General features: G+C 60.3%; 1 protein-coding gene across 2 annotated transcripts in view; it reads left to right on the plus strand.

Moving 5' to 3' along the window:
- Positions 1-5,278: 5,278 nt before the first annotated feature.
- The window catches only part of KCNH2 (potassium voltage-gated channel subfamily H member 2), a 32,750-nt gene continuing 17,361 nt past the window's right edge, over positions 5,279-20,667 (plus strand). For both annotated transcript variants that reach the window (XM_081146836.1, XM_081146837.1), the window contains exons 1-2: positions 5,279-5,359; positions 8,149-8,379. In XM_081146836.1, coding sequence (XP_081002962.1) covers positions 5,284-5,359; positions 8,149-8,379 — 307 coding nt within the window. In that variant the 5' untranslated portion in view covers positions 5,279-5,283. The remainder of the gene's footprint in view (positions 5,360-8,148; positions 8,380-20,667) is intronic.

Raw genomic sequence — 20,667 nt, forward strand, 5'->3', positions numbered from 1 at the left:
CTTTCCTCTCTCTGAAATCAATAAAGATATGTTAAAAAAAAAAAAAAAAAAGGTTCTGAAATAAATATAGAGGATGGACCACGGTGCTCTCTGCGGAGTAACCGTCGGCCTCAAGGGCACCTAGGGTGGCAGAGCAGAGCCAGGAGGTGGAGCTGGAGGTGAGCCCTGTGGGACAAGGGAGGCAGCATCGATGGATGGGGAATGTCATCGTGGAGCATAAGAAACAAATCACTCCCTGTTGGGGCTGGAAGGGATCTGAGAGATCAGCTTGTTTGGTCTCCTTGTTTTACAGGTATAAGGAAAGTGACATTTAGCGATCCTTCTAGAGTTACACAGCAAGCAGGCCCTTTCCATCACCTCTACCAGGTTCAGGTCTCCGACATCTCTCTCCGGACTACGGCACAGCTCCGTGTGACAGATTCTGTTTTTCCAAGGTGGTTGTGCCAATAGGTCCCATCACACGTGCTTTTCTCAGACTGTGTCAGTGACACTCCTCCACGGAGAGGTGGGGTCTGTGCGCCTCTCTTGGACTCTGATTGGCCATGCTTGCGGCAGAACTGATTTTATGCAACTTTTAAGGCTGAGTTATTAAAGGTGCTACAGCTGCCGTAGCCCATTTGGCTCAGTGGTTAGAGCGTCGGCCCACGGACTGAAGGGTCCCGGGTTTGATTCCGGCCAAGGGCATGTACCTTGGTTGCAGGCTCGGTCCCCAGCTCTGGTCAGCGCCAGAGCAGGAGGCAACCAATCGGTGTGTCTCTCTCACACTGATATTTCTCTCTCTCTCTCCCCGTTCCACTCTCTCTGAAAAGCAATGGAAAAAAAATATCCTTGGGTGATGATTTAAAAAAATAAATAAAGGTAGTACAGCTGCTGCCTGGACCTCTCTGGGGACGCTTGCCCTTGGAAGCCAGCCACCATGCTGTGAGGCAGCCAGGCAGCCACGGGGAAAGGCTTTATGGAGGCACCCTGGCCCCGGTCCTAGCTGAGGTCCCAGCTGACGGCCGGCATCAACCACCAGCTGGGGAGAGTGAATGAGCCTCTCAGTCCCGAGTTGGGCGCAGTAGGCGCAAGTGGTTCTGGCTGCACCTGCCCAAACGGCAGCGAGCAGGGCGAATGCTGCCATTGATTGAAGTCGTGGCATTTGGCGTGGCTGTTAGGCAGCAATAGTAACCGAAACACCTGCTATCTGCCTCAGTTTCTCTAAGCTATGATACGTGCTTTATTAATTCGAGAGACCTTTATTAGATACCGACCGCATGCTAGATCTGTACAAAGACAGACATGATTTTGATATTCGTGGACAATGCATTTCAGCAGCCACCACTGGCTTTTCTGTTTGTTTTGTTTTTACGCACAGAATATAGACCAGACTCCTCAGCCCTCCACCAACAGCCCCAGCCTATTGCTGCACCGACACCACGCAGGCCCAGCCTCCGTTCTCCGCCTCTATGCCACCTTCACGGACCTGCTCCAAAATCTCCTCCCCTCACCAGGCGCTCCCAGTGACCTAATGGACAGCTCTCAGTAACCCCGAGGCACTCAGAGCAGGCCACATAGTTCTGCCAGCCTCAGTAGGCTGAGTGGAGATCCCAGGTGACCTTCCTGTCCCTTCTCCACCCCACCCCCAATGTCTGGCACAGGGATCGGTACACAGGAGGCCTCCAGTAAACATCTGTTGATGTGACTAGTAGCGGAACCAGAATTAGAAGTCAGGTCTCCTGAACCTTAGTCGCTGGCCTACCTTATTTGCCTCTTTTGATATCACCACGGCAAGGAAAAAGTCCCATCAATGCCGTGTATCGTGCTGGTGAGAGTAGACCTGGGTTATGGCCCTGGGCAGGGTGGGGGTTGACGGGATCACTGCAGGTGGGGCTGCAGGTGACACTGAGTGGAGGGTGCACAGGTTCCTGGCTGGGGGTTTGAGATGGGTCCCTTTCTCCCTCCTTCCCTCCCTCCCTCCTTTCCCGTCTGGCCTTCAGCAAGCCCTGAGCACCCATTTTTGGAGAGGAAACATGCAGTGTCTTTGATCTCTCCTCCAGCTCTAGTTCCTATCTGGAAGCATCTGCATCTTCAGGACGCGCAGCTGCCCGGAAAAGCGAGGCCCCACCGTGCAGTCCAAGCTGCCCTTGCACGTGGATAATGCTCTGTGGTCTTCCTCCGCAAGGTTTCCGAGGACCTATTCCTCCCTAAGCTGCCTCCAAGTCCCCTGTGACTGCCACTTGCTCCCCTGGGCCGATTCTGGCTCTTGCCGGGCCTGCTCCTTGCTCCTTGAGGTTCCACAGCAGGGAGGCTGTAGTTTCTTTTTTCCTCCCGGGATGTCCTGACTTGACTCCGTCAGGCTGAGCAGGAGCAGAGGGTGGGGTGGAGAGGATGTTTTCCACAGGCTCGTCTCCTTAAATTGTCTCCGGGAGCTGGGCGAAGTCTAGTGTCTCACTGTCTATACAGTGAGGGTCCCTCAGCCACAGGCAGGGTAGGGAGGCCTCTTCCCAGGATCAGACTCCGCAAATGGCTCTTCGAGCCCAAGTTGGGGCAGGGTAGGCTCTAGTTGCTCCGGGCATTAGGCTGGGCACCTTCGTCTTTCTCCCGGGTCTGGGGGCAGTGGAGGCGGGAAGGAGACAGGCGGGGAGGCTTCAGCTCATCTGTTGCCCTTCGCCTCTTGGTGCCTGACACCTGTGGGCCCAGGAAGGATGCCTTTGGGGAGAGCTTGTCCCCATCTGACAGCCTCTCTTCCTTGCCCCAGTTCTTGGCTGTGGGGGTGGCTCAGTGAAACTGCCTTCAGGCTCTCCCCTCAGCCTCTAGGAAGAGTGTGTGTGAGAGAGAGAGAGAGAGAGAGAGGGAGAGAGAGGCAGGGAGAGAGACTTAGAGAGGGGCAGCTTTCTCCTGCCTGCCTCATGCCCAGGAGGGCTATTTTGAGCTTTGACGCCTTTCTTTTGGGTGGACCAAGGGCCCCTCCGATTCCTTCACCCTCTCTCTGGATGAGAGCAGAGGCCTGTCCTGGGACATGGGTACTGAAGTGTGGACAGATGGCTGGGCCAGAGGAGTACCCCCCCCAGCCCCCTTCAGCCGGGCTCTCCCTCACCCTTGGTCTGGAGAGAAGGGGATGCTGCCTACAGATGTCCCCTTCATGTCCTCAGTCCCCACACCCATTCTCACTCTGTAAATCCCTCAACCTGGAGGGGAAAACACACCCCTCCCATGGGAATCACCCTGGAGTCGGGCAGTAACCCGGCATCCAGGGAGTGGTCACGGGTGGGGCAGGCGCCCGGCCAGCCATACATAGGCCGGGTTTGGCCCGGCACCCACAATGAGTTAATGTGCCCCATGCCAGGCACAAAGGAAGGGGAGTCTGTGCCACCGAAGGCTCTGGGGAATCTCGGAGGGCAAGTGAAGATGCGAGCGAGGCCGCTGCCGGAGGTGGAGAGGGCCGAAGGGATGAGATGACAGTGCAGGCAAGAGCCTCTGGTCTTTTTTAGCATCAGCTGGTGGAGCCACCTCCTTTTCTCCCACTGGCTGCCTCCCTGAGTCACTGCCCACCCACCAGCAAATAAAAAAGGGGGTGTCATCTGCTGGCCCGTGGCCCTATCTGGACCCAGCATTTGCATCTGTTTTTTTTTTTCTCTTGGGTGATAGGTGAGAGCCTGGGTAGGGTGGTCTCCCCAAGACCTATTCCTCTGGGCCTTTCTCCCTCTTGGCCCTTTGTTCCGCCCCTCCCCCCACACCCCGCGATGGTTCTCCCCGGTGACAAGACCCACCCCCTAGCTCCAAGGACAGAGCAGCTGCAAGCCCTCAGGGGCCCCCCACTTGGCCCCGTCCATCCAGCCGGGTCTCTGATCCGGGGCTGCAGGGGAGGGGCCCGCCCGCCGGCTCAGCTGTCAGACCCGCCTCTCGGCCCGGCTTCCCCGGCCCGGGCGCCGCGCCCCGCAGACCCTCGCGCGGACCCGGGCAGGAGGTGGGCAGGCGGCGGGCGGACACCGGCCTGCCCTGAGCATCCCCAGGCCTCCTTGCCTAAATAAGGGAGCCGCAGCTGCCGCGAGCCAGCTGGCCGGGGGAGGGGCCGGCGGCCGGGCCAGGGCTTTCCGAGGGGCTGGGCCGCCGCAGCGCCGCGGGGCCCGCGCCCGCCGATTGGGCCCGCACGGCTGGCCCCCCGCGCTGCGGACGGAGGGCGGGCCGCTCGCTCGAGGGGATCCCCGGGCTGCGGCCTCGCGCTCGGGGGCTTTTCTTGGATCCCGCAGCCAGGAGGCCGCAACTGCTTTCGGAATGTCCCTCCGTGTGCAGGAAGGGCCCCGATTAACCCCAGAGAGGGCCGTGCGCGTGAGTGCGCGTCGGTGGGGGCGCCCCGCTCTGAGCGCACGTCCCTCCATCTCACCCACTCTCATCTCAAGTCTGGGCCTCCAGATTGTCTGGCCCTTCACCTTTCCTGGCCCCCCCTGACCCGGGGCTCGTGGGCCCAGGGCCCAGGCCTCGCGCGCCTTACCCACAGCAGGCACGGAGCGCGCACCGTGCGTGCCCCCCGGTGCTTGGCTCGGTGGGGGACCAGCGCATAAGGGACCCGCCCTCTCCCTTCAAGCCTGGTTCCCCAGGCCTCCTAGGACAGGGCTGGGGGCGGGCGGAATCCCCAGGCCCCTCCCCGGCCGGCCGTGGCACCTGTCCTCGTGGCTCCCCTACCTAAGGGTCCCTTCCCCCTCTTCGGGGGCGCGAGTCCCCGGGGCGCCAGGGCTGAGGGAGGGGCTGGGCGTGTGTGGGGGGAGCCCTCGGCGCGGCTCGGCCAATGGGAAGGGCGGGCGCGCGGGGTGTGTGTAGGGGGGGTGGGGAGAGGGCGGCGCTGCGGGCGCGCGGCGCGCGGGAGGGGGCCGGGAGGCGGGGGTCGGAGCCCGAGGGGCGCGAGCCGCGTTAACCCTTCCGCGGCCGGGCCGAGCCGCAGGCGCAGCCCGAGCCGCGGGCGCCCGAGCGGCAGTCGGCGCGGCGGGTGGGAGCCGGGAGCCCGGAGCTCGGGCGGGCGGAACGCATCGCGGGGACGCGGCGGAGCGGGGCGCGCGGCGCGGCGGGGGCCGGCAGACAGGTGTGCGGGCGGCCCGAGCTCCGGCGGCTCCAGGCCCGGCCCGCAGTCCGGAGCCGCGAGCCGAGCGGGGACTCCGCGCCCGCAGCCCAGACCCGGCCCCGCCCGTGCTCTGCTTGGCCGCGGGGTGCGGGGACCACGGCCGGACGGGGCTACCCAAAGCCTAGTGTTGGGCCGGGCCGGGCCGGGGTGGGTGGGGGCCCGCCCGGCCCGCCCATGGGCTCAGGATGCCGGTTCGGAGGGGCCACGTCGCGCCGCAGAACACCTTCCTGGACACCATCATCCGCAAGTTTGAGGGCCAGAGTGAGTGGGGGAGGGGACGGGGGTGGCGGGCGAGCTCCCCGGAGTGTGAATGGGGGGGAGGGGGGGCGTGCCCGGGCCGTGTGCACCGGCCAAGTGCGAGTCAGCGGGGGCTGGTGTCCTCCAGGCGCTGGCCGGGGGTCGCAGGGGCAAGGCTGGGGGCTGGGGGCTGGGGGCCAAGGGGCTTGGCGTTGGGGCGCGGGGTGGGAGGCTCAGCTCAGTCTTCCCGGATGGAGGAGTGTGTGTGAGACACTCTGAGTGTGCAGGGCAGGGAGATGGGATGGGAGTGTGCAGGCATCCTCAACTCTGGGCGCCTGCATGTGGATGGGGCTGTGTGGGTGCAAGGACAGAATGGATACGGCCCCGACCGTGACCTCAACAGGATGTGCAGGTGCCCGTCCAGACCATTGTGCGAGACTGAAGGCCAAGCACGCAGGGTCGGTGCCCAACCAACCTGCTCTTGGGTGTGCGTAGGGTTGTATGTGTCATCCACGGGTTTGACCCTGCACGGGCGATGGGGAGGCGTCTTAGACACGGCTACACACTGTGGGCCCTGGGGGGAGAGGGTGTCATGGGCTGAAGCCGGTTCTGAGGGTCCAGCAGCCTCAATGCAGTGCTCCCCTGTTGTGGATTTTCCTGTCCTGAGCCTCTTTGTGGGGACTATACAGCACCCCTAAACCGGCCTGGTGGGGGAGGCCTCCAGAAATGTCCCAGGCTGGGTGAGTGTTCTGGGCGTGGGCTTTGCACCCGTGCCCGGAGTGCCTGTGTCTGTGCCCAAGGCTGCGTGTGCCACAGTGGGTGTGACTGCCAAAGGGCCCTGGGAGTGAGGAGCTGGTGACATTCCTTGCCCATGACCCTGTGAGCGCAGGACAACGTGTGCTTGTAACAGTGGGGGCAGAGGGAGGGGGTCAGCGGACGGACAGCATTGTCTGAGCGAGGAACATGATGATCCTCAGGGGGAGGAGACTGACAGTGTGGAGGGAAGGCAGGGGCTTGCTTTCCCTCGACGCGGGCTCCAGGGGAATGTGTAGGCGCCTGGGCTGGGACCTGGGGGCCTGGCTCCTGGCCCTCCCTCTGCCACTGATTGCCATGCGACCTTGAGCGACTCTCTTCCCTGTCTGAGTCTCAGTTTCCACATCTAGGAAGAAAGGTGCATGAGACCAAAGGAGCCTTTCAGGTCAGGTCTGTCCTGTATTCCACGAGCTCAGCGAAGGAGGTGGGGGTGGGGCCTGCCTTCGAAGAAACTCGCTTTCCTCTCCAGGCCTGGCAGTGGGGGGGCAGGTGGATTTTCTTCTCTCTCCAAGGCTGGTGTGTGTGTGGTTGGTACTCTGGACTGCCTGGGGCTCAGGTGGAGATGGAGGCGGAGCCAGGGGGTCTTTATAGTGACGGAGAGCCCTGACTCCTAGGGTTGACCACTGCCTGGGGCCTAGGGAACTGACCTGAAGATGACCCAACTTCAAAAAGTAACTTCCTGGAGGCCAGGGTAAGGGACTGCGGAGGAAGGCAGGAGGAGGCCAGGTCCTGAGGGCCTCGCCTGCCTCAGTGAGGCCTCTGGGTTCAGCCTAGGCCTTGCCCCTGGGATTGCCCGGGGCTGCAGCCTGAGGGCTGTGAGGAGGCAGAGTTCCGACTGCTACTGAAAGCCCCAGCATTAAAGGCCAAAGCGGCCGGAAACTTATGTGTTTATAAAAAGCTCTTATCCCGGGAGCATCTTCCCTGGCACCAGCTGCTGCTGCCTGCCTGCTGCTCACCGGCCAGCCCAGCCCAGCCCAGCCCAGCCCTCAGGGCAGGCGTGGGGGGGGTGAGCAGAGCCTGGCTAAAGTGGGTCCATTGGGAGCATCTCTCCTCGATGGGGCAAAACCGAGGCAGCCCTCACATCCCTGGGGAAAGGTCCCCTTCCTGAGTCTGTCTTTACAAGTGGGCCATTGTCGCAGGCCCGCCCCAGGCGCCAGGTATTTCCAGGGTTGGAGCTGCAGAGCTCTTTCCTTGCTCCCTACGACCTTGGGCCCTCAGCTCACTCCTTCAGCTTCTGCCAGCACAGAACTGTGTTCAAACGCTGGCTCTGTCATTTACAAGCTGCAAGCGTGGGCACGGCTCTGAACTTCTCTTGAGCCCCTGTATCTTCACCTGTAATGCGAGGATGCCTACCTTGGGGGTTGTCAGTATACATGAGCTAAAGCGTAGCAGGTGCTCACGTGGGGCTTACCTCACCCTCTTTAGGGCGCCCACTCCCCAGCCCCTGACTGCCCTTCCTGGATGTACTGATACTTGAGGAAGGGATTCCCTAGGGATCCCCAGGGTAAGGAGTGTCCAGGGAGCATCCCCCATTCTAGGGGGGAGGGGTGTCAAGAAGAGAAGCCGAAGGAGCCGGTGCATAGGGAAGGCTGGCCGCCATCTCTGGCCCTTCCCAGGCTCCCTCTCCAGGCCCAGTGTTTATCCCTCCGCCGCCGCCGCTGCTGACACGCGTCGCTGACACCCGCCCAGTCTGGCCCCGGCCCCAGGCGCGGAGGGGGCGGCAGGCCTCTGGCAGCCTGCCCGGGGGAAGCCACGGAGCCAGGCCGAGGGCCGGGGCGAGGGAGAGGGCGCGCCGCCCGCCGGGCCGGCGAGGCACCTGTGTCCGGGCGCAGCTGCGCTCGCCCCCTGCCGGGGACCCCAGGCTCCTCGGTGCTCCCGGGGCGGGGAGTCCCTGGGCCGGCTGCAGTGTGGGACTCGGAGAATGTAGGTGAGGGCTGGGAGCCCTGGAGGCAGGGGTCCCTGCTCGCGTGCCCGCTCATCCCCGCCCCCCGCCCCCCCAGGCCGCAAGTTCATCATCGCCAACGCTCGGGTGGAGAACTGCGCCGTCATCTACTGCAACGACGGCTTCTGCGAGCTGTGCGGCTACTCGCGGGCCGAGGTGATGCAGCGGCCCTGCACCTGCGATTTCCTGCACGGGCCGCGCACCCAGCGCCGCGCCGCCGCGCAGATCGCGCAGGCCCTGCTGGGCGCCGAGGAGCGCAAAGTGGAGATCGCCTTCTACCGGAAGGATGGTAGGCGGGGCCGCGGGAGGGGCGGGGCCGCGGGAGGGGCGGGGCCACTGCGGGCGGGGCCATCCCGGGGGCGGGGCCGAGAGGGTACCCGGAGAGGATGGACAGTGGGATGGGGCGGCTGGAGAATGGCCAAAGTGGAGATCGCCTTCTACCGGAAGGTGGTGGGCGGGGCCGCGAGGAGGGGGCGGGGCCGATGGAGGGGCGGGGCCACCCGGGGCGGGGCCGAGAGGGTACCCGGAGAGGATGGACAGTGGGATGGGGGCGGCTGGAGAATGGCCAAAGTGGAGATCGCCTTCTACCGGAAGGTGGTGGGCGGGGCCGCGAGGAGGGGGCGGGGCCACTGCGGGGCGGGGCCACCCAGGGCGGGGCCGAGAGGGTACCAGGAGAGGAAGGACAGTGGGATGGGGCCGCTGGAGAATGGCCCAAGCCTGGGCGGGTTCCGTAGCGGCGTGGCCCTAGCTGGGGCCATAGCGATGGGCCAGGTGGGAGACGAGGGCTGGGCACTGGGGCCGCAGGGCCGTCTGAGTCTCTTCGCCTCACTCCGGTGGGATGGTTTTTCTGGGTAGCCCAGGGGCTGCTTGGCCATGGGTCTGGCGCCTCTGGGTCCTTGCTACCTGGGCAGATGTGGATAGGTGAAACTAGGTGCGCTGGAGTTTGACGGGGCCCGGGTGGCAGGTGCTTGCCTGGACAGAAGTAATAGATCAGGCTGGCGGCTGGGCGCTCACCTCCGGGCACAGGCCCCTAGGTACCCTAGCAGCCCCCCGCCATATGGCTGACTCGTCTGGGGAGGAGTCACCGAGGGCCAAGGTGGGGAGGGCTGCGGGCCTCTGGCTCGCTCTCTGCTGCCCTTCTCCTGCCCCCTTTCTCTTCTGCACTTCAGCTGCACCTGGCATGAGGTGTGTGCCTCTCCCCAACCTCAGTTCCCTTTGTCTCATCTGTTGAGGGCCCCGCCCTCCACCCCTTCCTGCAGCCAGGTGTCTCCGCTCAGCCACCGCCTTCTAGCCCAGCTGCTCTGGGCTTCCGGGGATCGGATAAACAGAGCTCTGGGCGGGGCTGTTCCCACATGTGTCCATCCTGGGGTGGGCTTTGCTCTGGGAGTTCAGCGCGCAGCAGGGCTTTGGGGGTGTGTGTGTCTACACAGGGCTTGGGAGGTGGCTCCAGAAAGTGCTGCTGGACTGCCCATGGGTTCCCAAACCTTGCTGCTCACCAGTGTGTATCCAAGGACATTTACTGTACCCAAGGCCTTGCAGATAGAGCAGTGAACAATGCGTGAGGTTCCTGCCCACAGGGAGCTTTCCTGTTGTGGACAGCATGCTCTGCCCTCCCCTCGCCCCAGGGTACATAAAGTGAGCCAGCAGCCCCACACCCCTGGCCCTGCCTCTTGGAACCTCCCCTGTAGGCTCAGGGTTGGCTGAGGCTGCCTTGTAAAGGCTTGTATTCCAACCCCCTCACCCCAAGCCCCGTGGCCCTGCTTTTGCAGGGGTGCCCAGCCTGTGACACTGCTGCACAGCATTAGAGGGGACGGTGTCGCTGGGGCCCCATGGAAGATTTGCTCACAGCATGTGGGGGTTCTGGCTAGGAGGCAGGGGCTGCAAGATTAGATGGAAACTCTGAAGGCAGGGCCTCCCCTCTGCTTGTTCACTGATGTCTCCCGAAACCTTAATCGGAGCCGGTTTGCTTTTATATCTGCCTGGCCATCTAGTACTAGCTAACATTGGTGGGTGGCTTCTATGTGCTGGACACTGTGCTGCTAAATGTTTCACTTGCATTATCTCATGGAATCTTCACAACAACCCTGGGAGGTAGATATCATTTTTTCTCCATTTATGGGTGAGGAGACAAGTTCAGAGAAATTAAGAAAATTTTCCAAAGTCACACAGCTAGTTAAGGGGCAGAGCTGGGAATGGAACCGTGTCTGTCTGATCAGAGCCCTTCCCACTCTGCTTTGCTGTCATATATTAAAAATGACACCAACTTGCCCTGGCTGGTGTGGCTCAGTGGTTAGAGGTGTCAGCCCAAGCACTGAAGGGTCTTGGGTTCGATTCCTGGTCAAGGCCACATATCTGGGTTGCAGGTTCCATCCCCGGTCCCGGTCAGGGTGCATGTGGGTGGCCACCGATTGATGTGTCTCTCTCACATCGATGTCTCTCCATCTCTCTCCCCTCCTTCCTTCCACCCTCTCTAAAATAAATGGGAACAATATCTTTCAGTGAGGATTAAAAAAAAAAATGACCCAACTACTCACAGGGGTACCTATAGATGTGTGTTACTTTATGTACGATTTTATTCTGAAAGTCACAAACCATCGGGGTAATGAACAGAATGTGAACACATTAAGTCCTGGGTTCATGTCTAACACCAGAAATGATTAATATGGGCCAAGTTGGTTACTGCCTTGAGCCTGTTTCTACTTCTGGGATAATATGCCTGCTTGGAACCCCTTGGCACCAGGGGCCTGAGTGCTTTTCCTGCGCTGTAGTGTGCACTATAGTGTGCGGAGAGCTGGCCTTCCCTCCTTTCCCAGGCTGGCTCCTGTGGGACGGCCAAGGGACCCCTTCTGCAGAGCTACTATGGAATCTTGGTGACCTTGAGGATCAGTTAATCCAGCCCACTTGAGTTACAGATGGGGAAACTGAGAAGCAGAGGTCCAGTTACCAGTGAATCAGTGGAGGGAGTAGGACTGGAACCCAGGCCCCTTGCCCAGGGTCAATCTCTTTGCCTCCTTCAGGTTACTACTCCAAATGGGGCTGTGACCCAGAAAATCCTGTGCCAGCCATCTCTGGCTGCCCCCTTCTCTGCTCTCACTGAGTTTCCGTGGGATCAGGTATCTCTTGTTGGCCAACAGGCTGGCCTGGGCCCTCAGGTCATGTGGGTCTCCACTTGTCCTCGCACTGGAGGCCCAGGAGGCAGACACATTTCCTCCGCTTCCCCTCCCTCTGCCGGGAGACACCCGTCCCTTGGGAGGCTCCCTGTGGCCCAACTTGGGCTATGTGCGTATGTGTACTAGCTCACACCTCTTCGCCTGGGCAGAGCAGGGAGGCAGAGGGGTACAATGCCAGGCAGGGCCACCTCTGGTTTCTGTCCAGGCCTTTCCCAGGGTCTCTGCCTGGGCCAGCCTCTGGGGAGTGGGTCCCCGGGCTTCAGCCCCGGGGAGGTGGGTGTCTGGGCGGGAGGCGGGGCCTTTTGCTGGCAGGCGCCAGTGCGGACAGCTGTGCTGTGTCTGTGCCTCTGGCCTAGCTCTGTGCAGTATCAGGGCCTGGAGCCAGACAGCTCCGTTATTTAGTTGCTGGGATTGCTGGGAGGCAGGGAGGTTGGACTGGGGGTGGGGGGTGGGGTTGTGGGCTAGAGGGAGAGATGTGAGGTGCCTGGGGCCTGCTGGCCCGGTGTCCACGCCCCTTAACATCAGGCCCAGGAGTAAGGTGGCATTGGGAGCAGAGCTGGGCAGTGCGGGGCTGGCAGGCGGTGGCATGGCTGCAGGGCCCTGGGGCCGCGCCTGGGCGGCAGGTGCTGCTGGCATTTGTCTGCTGCATCGCTGTAAGGGTGGCTGGGGTCCCTTTGAGCTCCTCCTCACTTGCTCCCCTCCTCTGCCAGGCCTGGTGGTCTCCTGCTCTCTGTCCCTTGCAGTAGGTCTCTCTGCTCTTTGTTTCCACCGGCTCCGTGCGCCCCGCCCCCTGCAGCCTGCCCGCCTGTGCCCGGGGTTTTTGCATTTTCCTTCTCCCTAGGGCTCTCTCCCTGCTGACACTCGGTCCCCTTGGTCCCTATCTCCTCCCTGCATCTGTCTCTCTTCTTCCCACCAGCCCCCTGAGCCTTCCTCCCTCTGGGCTCTGTCTGGCTCCTCATACCCCCTGCCTGTACTGGTCCCGTCTCCATGTCCCTGTGTCCCCAGGAGCCCGTGCGTGGGTGGGGATGGGGGTGTCTCTGGAGAAGAGTCTGTCTGCTTCTCGGCTCCAGCTGCAGGCTGGCTGCCATGGTAACAGGGTCAGAGGGCTCCCACTGCAACAGCTGAGCTGTGGGCTGGGGAGGGGTGGGGACCAGCGGGCCAGCCTGTGCCCTGGTGCCCCCAGTGCCGGTGGGGAGCCTGAGCCCCAGAGGTGGCCCCGTACCCAGACTCAGACTCAGACCCCAACTTATGCAGGCACTGCTGGCACCAGCAAGGCTCCTATGGGCCTCTCATGACCCTCCACACCCCTCAGGCCATTGCCCCATCTCCCCACATGCCCCTCCTTCAGCAGGCTGACTCCTCTCCAAGCTCAGACACCCCCTCCAGGCCCTGACCCCCAGGCCCCGGACCCTCAACACCGCAGTGCCCTGTGCTGCAGAAGCCCCATAGTGGGTCACTGGTGAAGCAGCCCCAGGGTGTATTGAGCTGGGCAGACCAGGCAGACAGAGGCTGGTGCCTAGGTGTGTCCTTGAGATGGGAGCAGCCTGGAATGAACACCGGAGGACGAAGTTAGACGCAGGGAGCCCTTCTCTTGAGGGGCGGAGGCCATCGGGGGCTCCTTCCACCTTGGGCCTTCTGGGACAGGGCAGGTGAGAGCACCTGCATGTGGCCAGGAGGCCAGGAGAGGTGCCCAGGGCTTCCCCACTCAACATGTTTCCTCTGAGGCTCTAGGAGGAGTCATTCCTGAGTGGGAGCAGCAGGGTGCCCTCACCTTCTTGGGGGCTTCCTGTCCCTCGGGGAGGAAGCAAGACAGGCCTGCCAGGACTGAGGGGTGCCGGCCACTCCCGGGCCCACTCTGGGGTCTGGAGAGTGTCAGGAGGGCGGCTCCTCCGTGTTGTGTCTGCTGCAGCCCCCGGAGAGGAGCTATGTAAATATTTGCACAGAGCAGGCTAGGATGGGAGCGGAGTTTGCCGGTGGCCTTGGGCTCTGGGGATGGGGGCTGTGGGCAGCGGGAGGGCCAGCGTGGGGGCGGGGGAGGGGGTTGACTCAGGGGTGGCTTCCAGGGTGGTGCGACTTGACAGGTTCCAAGAAAGACCTTTTACACTTAAACGTTTCCCCCGATGCTGCCTGAAATACCTCCCTTAGGGAACCTTTCCCTTGGGTGGGGAATGAACCCTTTCCTTTGAAAACACATTCGCTCTCGTCTTCCCTCCCCTGTATGCAGGGAGGAGCAGGGATTATCTAGCTCCTTTGGGTCAGGAGTTTAACAGAAATCTTCCTCCCTGCTGTGGGCGGAGGGCCCTGGGTCAGGGACAGAGCAGGGGGAGTGGAGGGACACCTGGGACAGGTGATCAGTGTGGTAGAGGCTCCCCTCCTGTCCTTGGTGCCCATAGAGATCTCCATGCTGGGAACTGGTGGGCCTGGAATGAACCTCGTCTGTTTAGGTGACATGAAGCACCTTGAGGGCTAGGCAGTGTCTTCTTTTTGGCCCACCATCTGTCTCCCTAGCTCACAGTTCTGGATGAGGTGGCCGTGTCCAAGGTCTCCCACCAGATTGTAAGCTCCGTGAGGGCAGACAACAGTCTGTTCTGTTCTGTTTAATCTATGTGTCTACGGCCTAGTGGGAGCTCAGTATATCCTTGTTTGCTTTCTGGCTGGATTGCTGAATGAATGAATGAGTGAATGAATGAATGAGTGAGCGAGTGAATGAATGAATGAATGCATGAGGTGGACCGTATGCTGTTGCAAAAGCCCCCTATACTGGTGTCAGTGACTTGGGAGTGGTTCCTGGCTCAATTACAGAGCTGCTGTGTGACTCTGGGTAAATCACTCTCCATCTCTGGGCCTCAGTCTCTCCCTCTCTGAAAAGCCTTAGAATTATAGAATGCTGGGGCTGAGAGGGATGAAGATTGGAGGGCAGGGAGGCTGCCAGGGCCAGAGGAAGGTGGGGCAGGGAGAGGTTGCCTGAGAGGCCTAGGCTTCCTTCAGCCCTGCTGTGTGTGGGGGACATTGTGGGGTGCAGGGAAGGTATCTTGGACCCCCAGCCTCTCCCCACTCAGAGATGGACCGAGGAGGCTTGAGTGGGGGAGCAGAGCTGGGGGAGGTGGTGGCACTCGCAGGCACAGTCACTGTGACTGCAGGCTGGGACGCGTGCTTTCTGGCAGGTGGTCCTCGTGGCCCTCTGAGGCAGGCCTCCTCCCCATCTTTTCCCAGGAGGGAAACTCTCGCTTAGAAAGGCTAGGGAGCTTGCCCATGCGGACCCAGCTGGTGGGCACCTGAGCGGGAACTCGAACCCAGTCTTCCTCTTTCTGCTCTACAGCCCTGCCCAGCATGGGATATGGCCACACCAGCTGTCTAGCCCTAGAGGGTCCTTTGGGGGGTGCGATGGGCTCAGGGCCCCAGGAAACATGGGTTTCAGCTCTGGGCTAGAGCCTCAATTCCTCATTTGCTAAGTGGGATCAAACACCTGCCCTCCCAGGTAATGCTGGGAGAGGTGCCAAAAATCAGATGGTAGATGCCAACGAGGGAGAGTCGAGTGTCAAGGCTCACTCTGCTTGCCACGAGGCAGGTGTCACCCACGTGGCCTCAGGTCCTGGCCGACCCTGGGAAGTTACCCACCCGGGGCCCCAGCATCCCTGTGCCCTGCAGCGCTCCCCCTCGCCTGTTTCTGCGCAGGACCCTGCCCGTCTCGCCCTCTCCCTCCCCAGCCTTCTGCTGGCCCAGCTCCTGCCCCTCCCCCAGATCATGGAAACCAGGATATTCACATTACTGTTTCTTCATTCCCTCTTACTTGATTTTTTTTTTCTTTTTCTCTCACTCCCCAGTACCATTACCCTCCCCTTAGGCAGCCATTCAAATGTGCTTCCTGCAAATGTGTGGCTTGCATATGTTCCCGCAAAATGTGTGTTTTGTCTGGATGCGTATAGGTTTAATTTATGTAAATGGCATGTGCCCGCTGCTGTGTCCTGGTGCTCACTTTTCTTACACGGGAGTCTGCCTTCCAGTCCCTCCTGGCTGTTACTCGACATCCAGCCCGCAGCTTCGTATTCTGCGGGGCGCACCCACCTCGTTCTCCCCCGGGGGGCCCTCCGGAGCATCTCCGTAAATAATGCCGCGTTCTCACCCGAGGCCCCTTGTGTTTTTTATAAAAATGTGTCTTTATGGATTTCAGAGAGAGGAAGGGAGAGGGAGAGAGAGAGAGAAAAACCTCAATGATGAGAGTCATTGATCGGCTGCCCCTTGCGCGCCCCCTACTGGGGATCGAGCCCGCAACCCGGGCATGTGCCCTGACCAGGAATCAAACCGTGACCTCCTGGGTCCTAGGTCGATGCTCAACCTCTGAGCCACACTGGCTGGGCACCCGAGGCCCCTTTGGACTCATGTGAGGGTGTCTTCGGGATACATCCCCAGGGGTGGAACTGCTGGATCACGGGGTCTGTGGACACTTAATTCAACTGAGTACCGTCGGACTGTGACCAGCTGGGCCCACCTAGAGCAGGGGGCCGCTCTTCCTCCGCATCACCGCTGCACCTGGCATTGTCCGCCTTTCCAAGCTTTGCCAGTCTAATAGGTGAAAGCGATACCTCGCTGCTTGAATTTGCATTTCTTTGACTTCACCTGAGTCCCAGCATCCATCCCTTGGGCGGGAGAGCCTCTCGGGTTTACTTTCCTGTCAATCACCGGCTCCTATCCTGTGCTCACTGTTCCACAGAAGCCGCTGCCTTTTGTTCTTGGTTTGCAGGAGGTGCTTTGTGTGCTCTAGAAATGCAAATGCATGGTTAACTATTCAACATACGTACTCTGGAGTCCTGCGGACATATCTTGATTCCTGCTGAATCAAGATACTGCAAATAGCTTCTCCCATTCTGTCCGTCTGTTCCATTTATCCAACAAAGATACTTAGTTTGGATACAGACAAATCTATTGAGTTTGAGCTTTGTCTGTGCTGTTGAAGTTGGGCTGAAGAATTTCTTCACCATCCTGAGGTTGCAAAGGCCCACACCCCCTTCTGTTTACTTAATTGCTTCACCTTTCTCCGTTGGGTCTTGGATCCATCCCGAGCCTACCTCCGTCTGTGGTGTCCAGTAAGGATCAAGTTATAGTTTTTTCCACGTACTGAGCCAATTTTCCCAACACGTCTAGTAAACAGCCTGTTCTTTTCCATTGACTTGTGGGGCCACCTGTGTCACCCGTTAAGTACCCCTGTATCTGTGTGGGTCTGCCTTTGAGCTCTTTGTTCTGTTCCAGATATTTATTTGTCTGTTCTTGCATTAAAACCACATGCAAAAACAAAACCAAAACTATGATATTTAGTGTATCTTAGTATCTGGGAAGGCAAATCTTCTTTCTCAATTCTTCCTTCTAGAGGTTGACATAGGGATTTTTTTTTGTTAACCCTCGCCCTAAGATATTTTTTCCATTGATTTTTTTTTTTTAGAGAGAGTGGGAGGGAGGGGGAGAGACAGAGAGAGAAACGTCGATGTGAGAGAGACACACTGATTTGTTGCCTCCCGCACATGCTCCTACTGGGCTGGGGATCGAGCCTGCACCCGAAGTACGTTTCCTTGATGGGGAATCAAACCCGGGACCCTTCAGTCCGAGGTCCGAAGCTCTAACCACTGAGAAAAACCGGCTAGGGCAGACGTAGGGATTTGTGGCCTCTCTTTTTGTTTATAAACTTTAGAGAAACTTTTTCGAGTCCCCGGAAAGAAAACCCCCACTAGAATCTTGACTGGAATTAGATTGGTTTGTAGATCAATTTGGGGGAGAACTGACATCTTTATAATATTTGTCCCATCCAAGAGTTTGGATTGTCCCTGCACTTATCAGATCATTTCTGTACCCTTTATTAGTTTGAAGTGTTGTGTCCCCAATTGCATCGCCTGCTGCTGTTAGGAGAGAGGCCTTGCGTTGCTCCACCTGCCCTAGCAGCTCTGTGCTGGCGGCGAGGAACGCTGCCTGTTTGTGGGCTGATCTTGTGTACGCAGCTTTACTGAGTTCCGCCATTCGTCCTAATAGTTTATCTGTTGATTTCGTTGGTTTTTTTAGGGAGATGGTCCTATCACCTGCACAGAATGCCAGTTTTCTCTGTGCATGATTTGGTCATTGTCATGCTTTTTTTAAAAAAAATAGTTTTTACTGATTTCAGAGAGAGGAAGGGAGAGGGAGAGAGAGAGAGAAACATCAACGATGAGAGAGATACATCACTGATCGGCTGCCTCCCGCACGCCTCACCCTACTGGGGATTGAGCCCAAAACCTGGACACGTGCCCTGACTGGGAATTGAACCGGTGACTTCTTGGTTCCTGGGTCGATGCTCAACCACTGAGTCACACCAGCCAGACTTGTCATATGTTTTGATGCTCGAATGTTCCACGGGACTTTTCAGGAGGCTTTCAAGAGTGCCTGTCTCTGTTGGTGCATCCCTGTGTCCTGTGAGGTGGGTGAGTCCTGGAGGGATTATAAGTCTCGGTTGAATGGTTGGAAAGCTGCAGCTAGTGGAGAGCTAGAGTTAGGGTGAGGTGTTCTCTAGGCGCCCCAGGCTTTCTGGGGTACACTGGGGGCTAACATGGGGCACAGTTCCAGAAGCTTGCTGAGCCCTGGGGGAGGGCGGGGTCCCCAGGTTGTCTCCTGGTGGACAAGGTTGTGGGTAGTCGCAGGCTGGTAGGGGTCTGAGGCTCCAAACCCCTAAACCGTGAGGCTCCTGTTCTGCCCCTCCCTGGGTTCCCGGGTGCTCAGGCTCCGTGTGCTGTGCTAACTGCTGACCAGATTTCATCCAGGTCAGCAGGGACACCACCTTAATTTCCACTATGGTTCCCGCTGCTGTCTGGACTCAGGATGGTTTGAAATGGGCAAATTCAGTTGTGAAGGGACAGCTGGTACTCTTGGCCCCAGAGCTTTCCTAGAAGAAGCTCTTCTCTTGAGACTGTCATGTGGTTGGGAGGGGGAGATGATGCAGGCAGGCCATTTGTAGTGGGTTTAGGGGGGGTCTAGATGACTGTATAGGCCCCCAGACCTCTGTATGGCCCTCTAAATCCCTGGGACGGTGTCAGACTGGGAGGGTGGTGGAGGGTCTGTCTGGGGACACCTCTTCTGTATGGGTCAGGGTCTGGCGGTCTGGATCATGGCTCCCAACACCCTGCAGCGAGTCTTCCCTGGGGGTGCCTGCATCAATCACTCAGCCCCTGGAGCAGGCCGAGGAGATGGTCTCCCCCTCTCTCTGTCTCTGTCTCTCCCCCTGGCATACACACTCATTCACTGGCTGGCCTCTCAGGCTCCCCCACTCTGTCCCTTGGGCCTGCAGTGTCCCTGGCTTCCCTAGGCCCCTGGCTGCCCATGAGAGCTGTGTTAGTGACACGGTGGCCCCCGTCCAGGAGCCGCTCCTTTTGCATCTTCCTGTCGCCACCATCAGGCTAAATATAACCTGACACTGCACAGCCCCGGGCTGCAGGGAGACAGCGTCTCTGCCTGGGGGCGGACAGGGCTGACTGGGGCCCCAGCCTCCTGCCCTCGGCGTGACTTTGGGCTCAGCTCCTCCTGCTGGGAGGGAGTCGGGGAGGGGACCAGGGCTAGGATGGCTGCCTCCCCGAGGTCACCTTCCCTGCAGGGCCCCAGCACCCTGTTTCGTTACAGCTCTGGATGCTTCCACAAAGCCATCTGTCATTTCATCTGGCAGCCAGGGCAGGAATTGCTCATCCCTGCGGTTCTCCCAGGGAGTCTGATGCTCAGAGAGGGGAACGACCTGCCCACAGTCACACAGCAATTGCTCAGGTCTCCCCGTGGGAGCAGATCGGCTCTGCTCCCCGGGCCTGGGTTATTCTACTCTCTTCCTCCATCCTGCCCGGGCTCTGAATTGGGGTCCTGTTGACTCCCTGGTGCAGTGCAGGCGGGTTCTTCCCATCGGTGCCCTCAGTGAATACTTGTGGGGGGCGAAGAGCTACCCCTGAAGGAGCCATGATGACACCTGGGTTTCAGACAGAGGTCTGACCTGGGGGCTTGCTGAAGGACACTCAGAATCCCTGCTGCCCCTCCCCCCTGCCCATGCTGCCCTGATTGACAAGGCCTGGCAGTGATAGAGCCCAGGCGGGAGCTGCCCAGAGGTGGGAAATCTGGTTTGGGTCTGTGGGGGCCCCGGATGCGTTGGGACTCTGGCCAGAGGTGAGCCCCTGGGTTGGCAGCAGATGAAAGCAAGCCAGGTTGTGTTCAGGCGAGTGACGGCACCCTTCCCTGGGGTCAGGAGGAGATGTACCTGCTGCCTGGAATGTGTCCAGGCCTGGTTCTCCCCACGGTCCCTCACACTGCCCCTCACCCTCCCCTCCTCAGTGACCTGCACGGCTGCCCCTACTCTCCTTTCCTCCATTCCCGCAGGGCCCAGGGTGTCCCGAGTCCCAGGAGGCAGGCAAAGGCTGGGCACCCAGCCTCCCCACCCAGAGCCAGGTGTCTTCAGCTGGGGCTGGGCGTTGGGGGGCCTGAGCGAGGTGTTCTTGGCATGAGCCGGATGGGCCCGGCCTCTCCTCCCATGATCAGGACCTCCCCAGAGTCCTGCTTCTGTGTCACACACATCACATCACTCATCCCTGCAGCCTTGTGGGGTGGGCGTGATCTCCTGCTGCAGACAAGCACCCAGGGGCCCGGGGAGCGGAGGTGACTTGCCCAAGGTCATTCTGACACAATGAGCAAAGGCCACCTAATTCCACAGCCCGTGCTCCTCCCCTTTGCGTCGGGGAACCCCGCAGCCTTGCTGTGGGCAGAGCTGGGCGGAGGGGTGGGGGTGGGGGGAATCCTGCTCCCCTCACCTCTCCCCTACTTTCCCCGAGCTCTGGCGCCGGCTGCCTCGGGAATGTGGGCCGCGCCTGCCACGGTGTGGCCATCCGTGGAACTGCAGCCTCGCTCCCCTCGGCCGGCCTAAGTCAGCCCCTGCGCCAGGGGGAGCCGCCCTGGGGGCCAGGCGAGGTGGGGAGGTCAGGGGGGAAAGAGGAACGAGCGACCCGCAGGAGCGGGGCTGGTGGGGGGCCAGGCACTGTGTGTGCATGTGCCAGCGCGGGGCTCTCGGGAGCAGCTCAGCCACCGACTGCCGACATCTCTGCTGCCTGAGGGTCAGAGACCACCTGCCCGCAGGCTGGAGTTTGCTCCTGCTGTCCCTGTGCCCCACCCCTGGCCTGGCTGACCCTCAGCTGCCCTCAGGGACCTCGGGCCCATACTCACAGCCAGTGATGGGATGGGGTCCACTGGCGGGTCTGGCTGGAGGGCCGGGGGTATGTGACGTGCAGCTCACAGAAGGCCCGACCAGCTTGGCAGGAGGGTTGGAGGTAGAGCCTCAGAGAGCCCTGAGGCCACCCGCTTTCCTTCCTTCTGCGTCCCCTCAAACATAGCAGCTGGAACCTCCCCCTGCTGCCACTTCCCGCAGC

Source organism: Miniopterus schreibersii (assembly GCF_964146895.1).
Source record: "Miniopterus schreibersii genome assembly, chromosome: 9".
NCBI classification, from domain to species: Eukaryota; Metazoa; Chordata; class Mammalia; order Chiroptera; family Miniopteridae; genus Miniopterus; species Miniopterus schreibersii.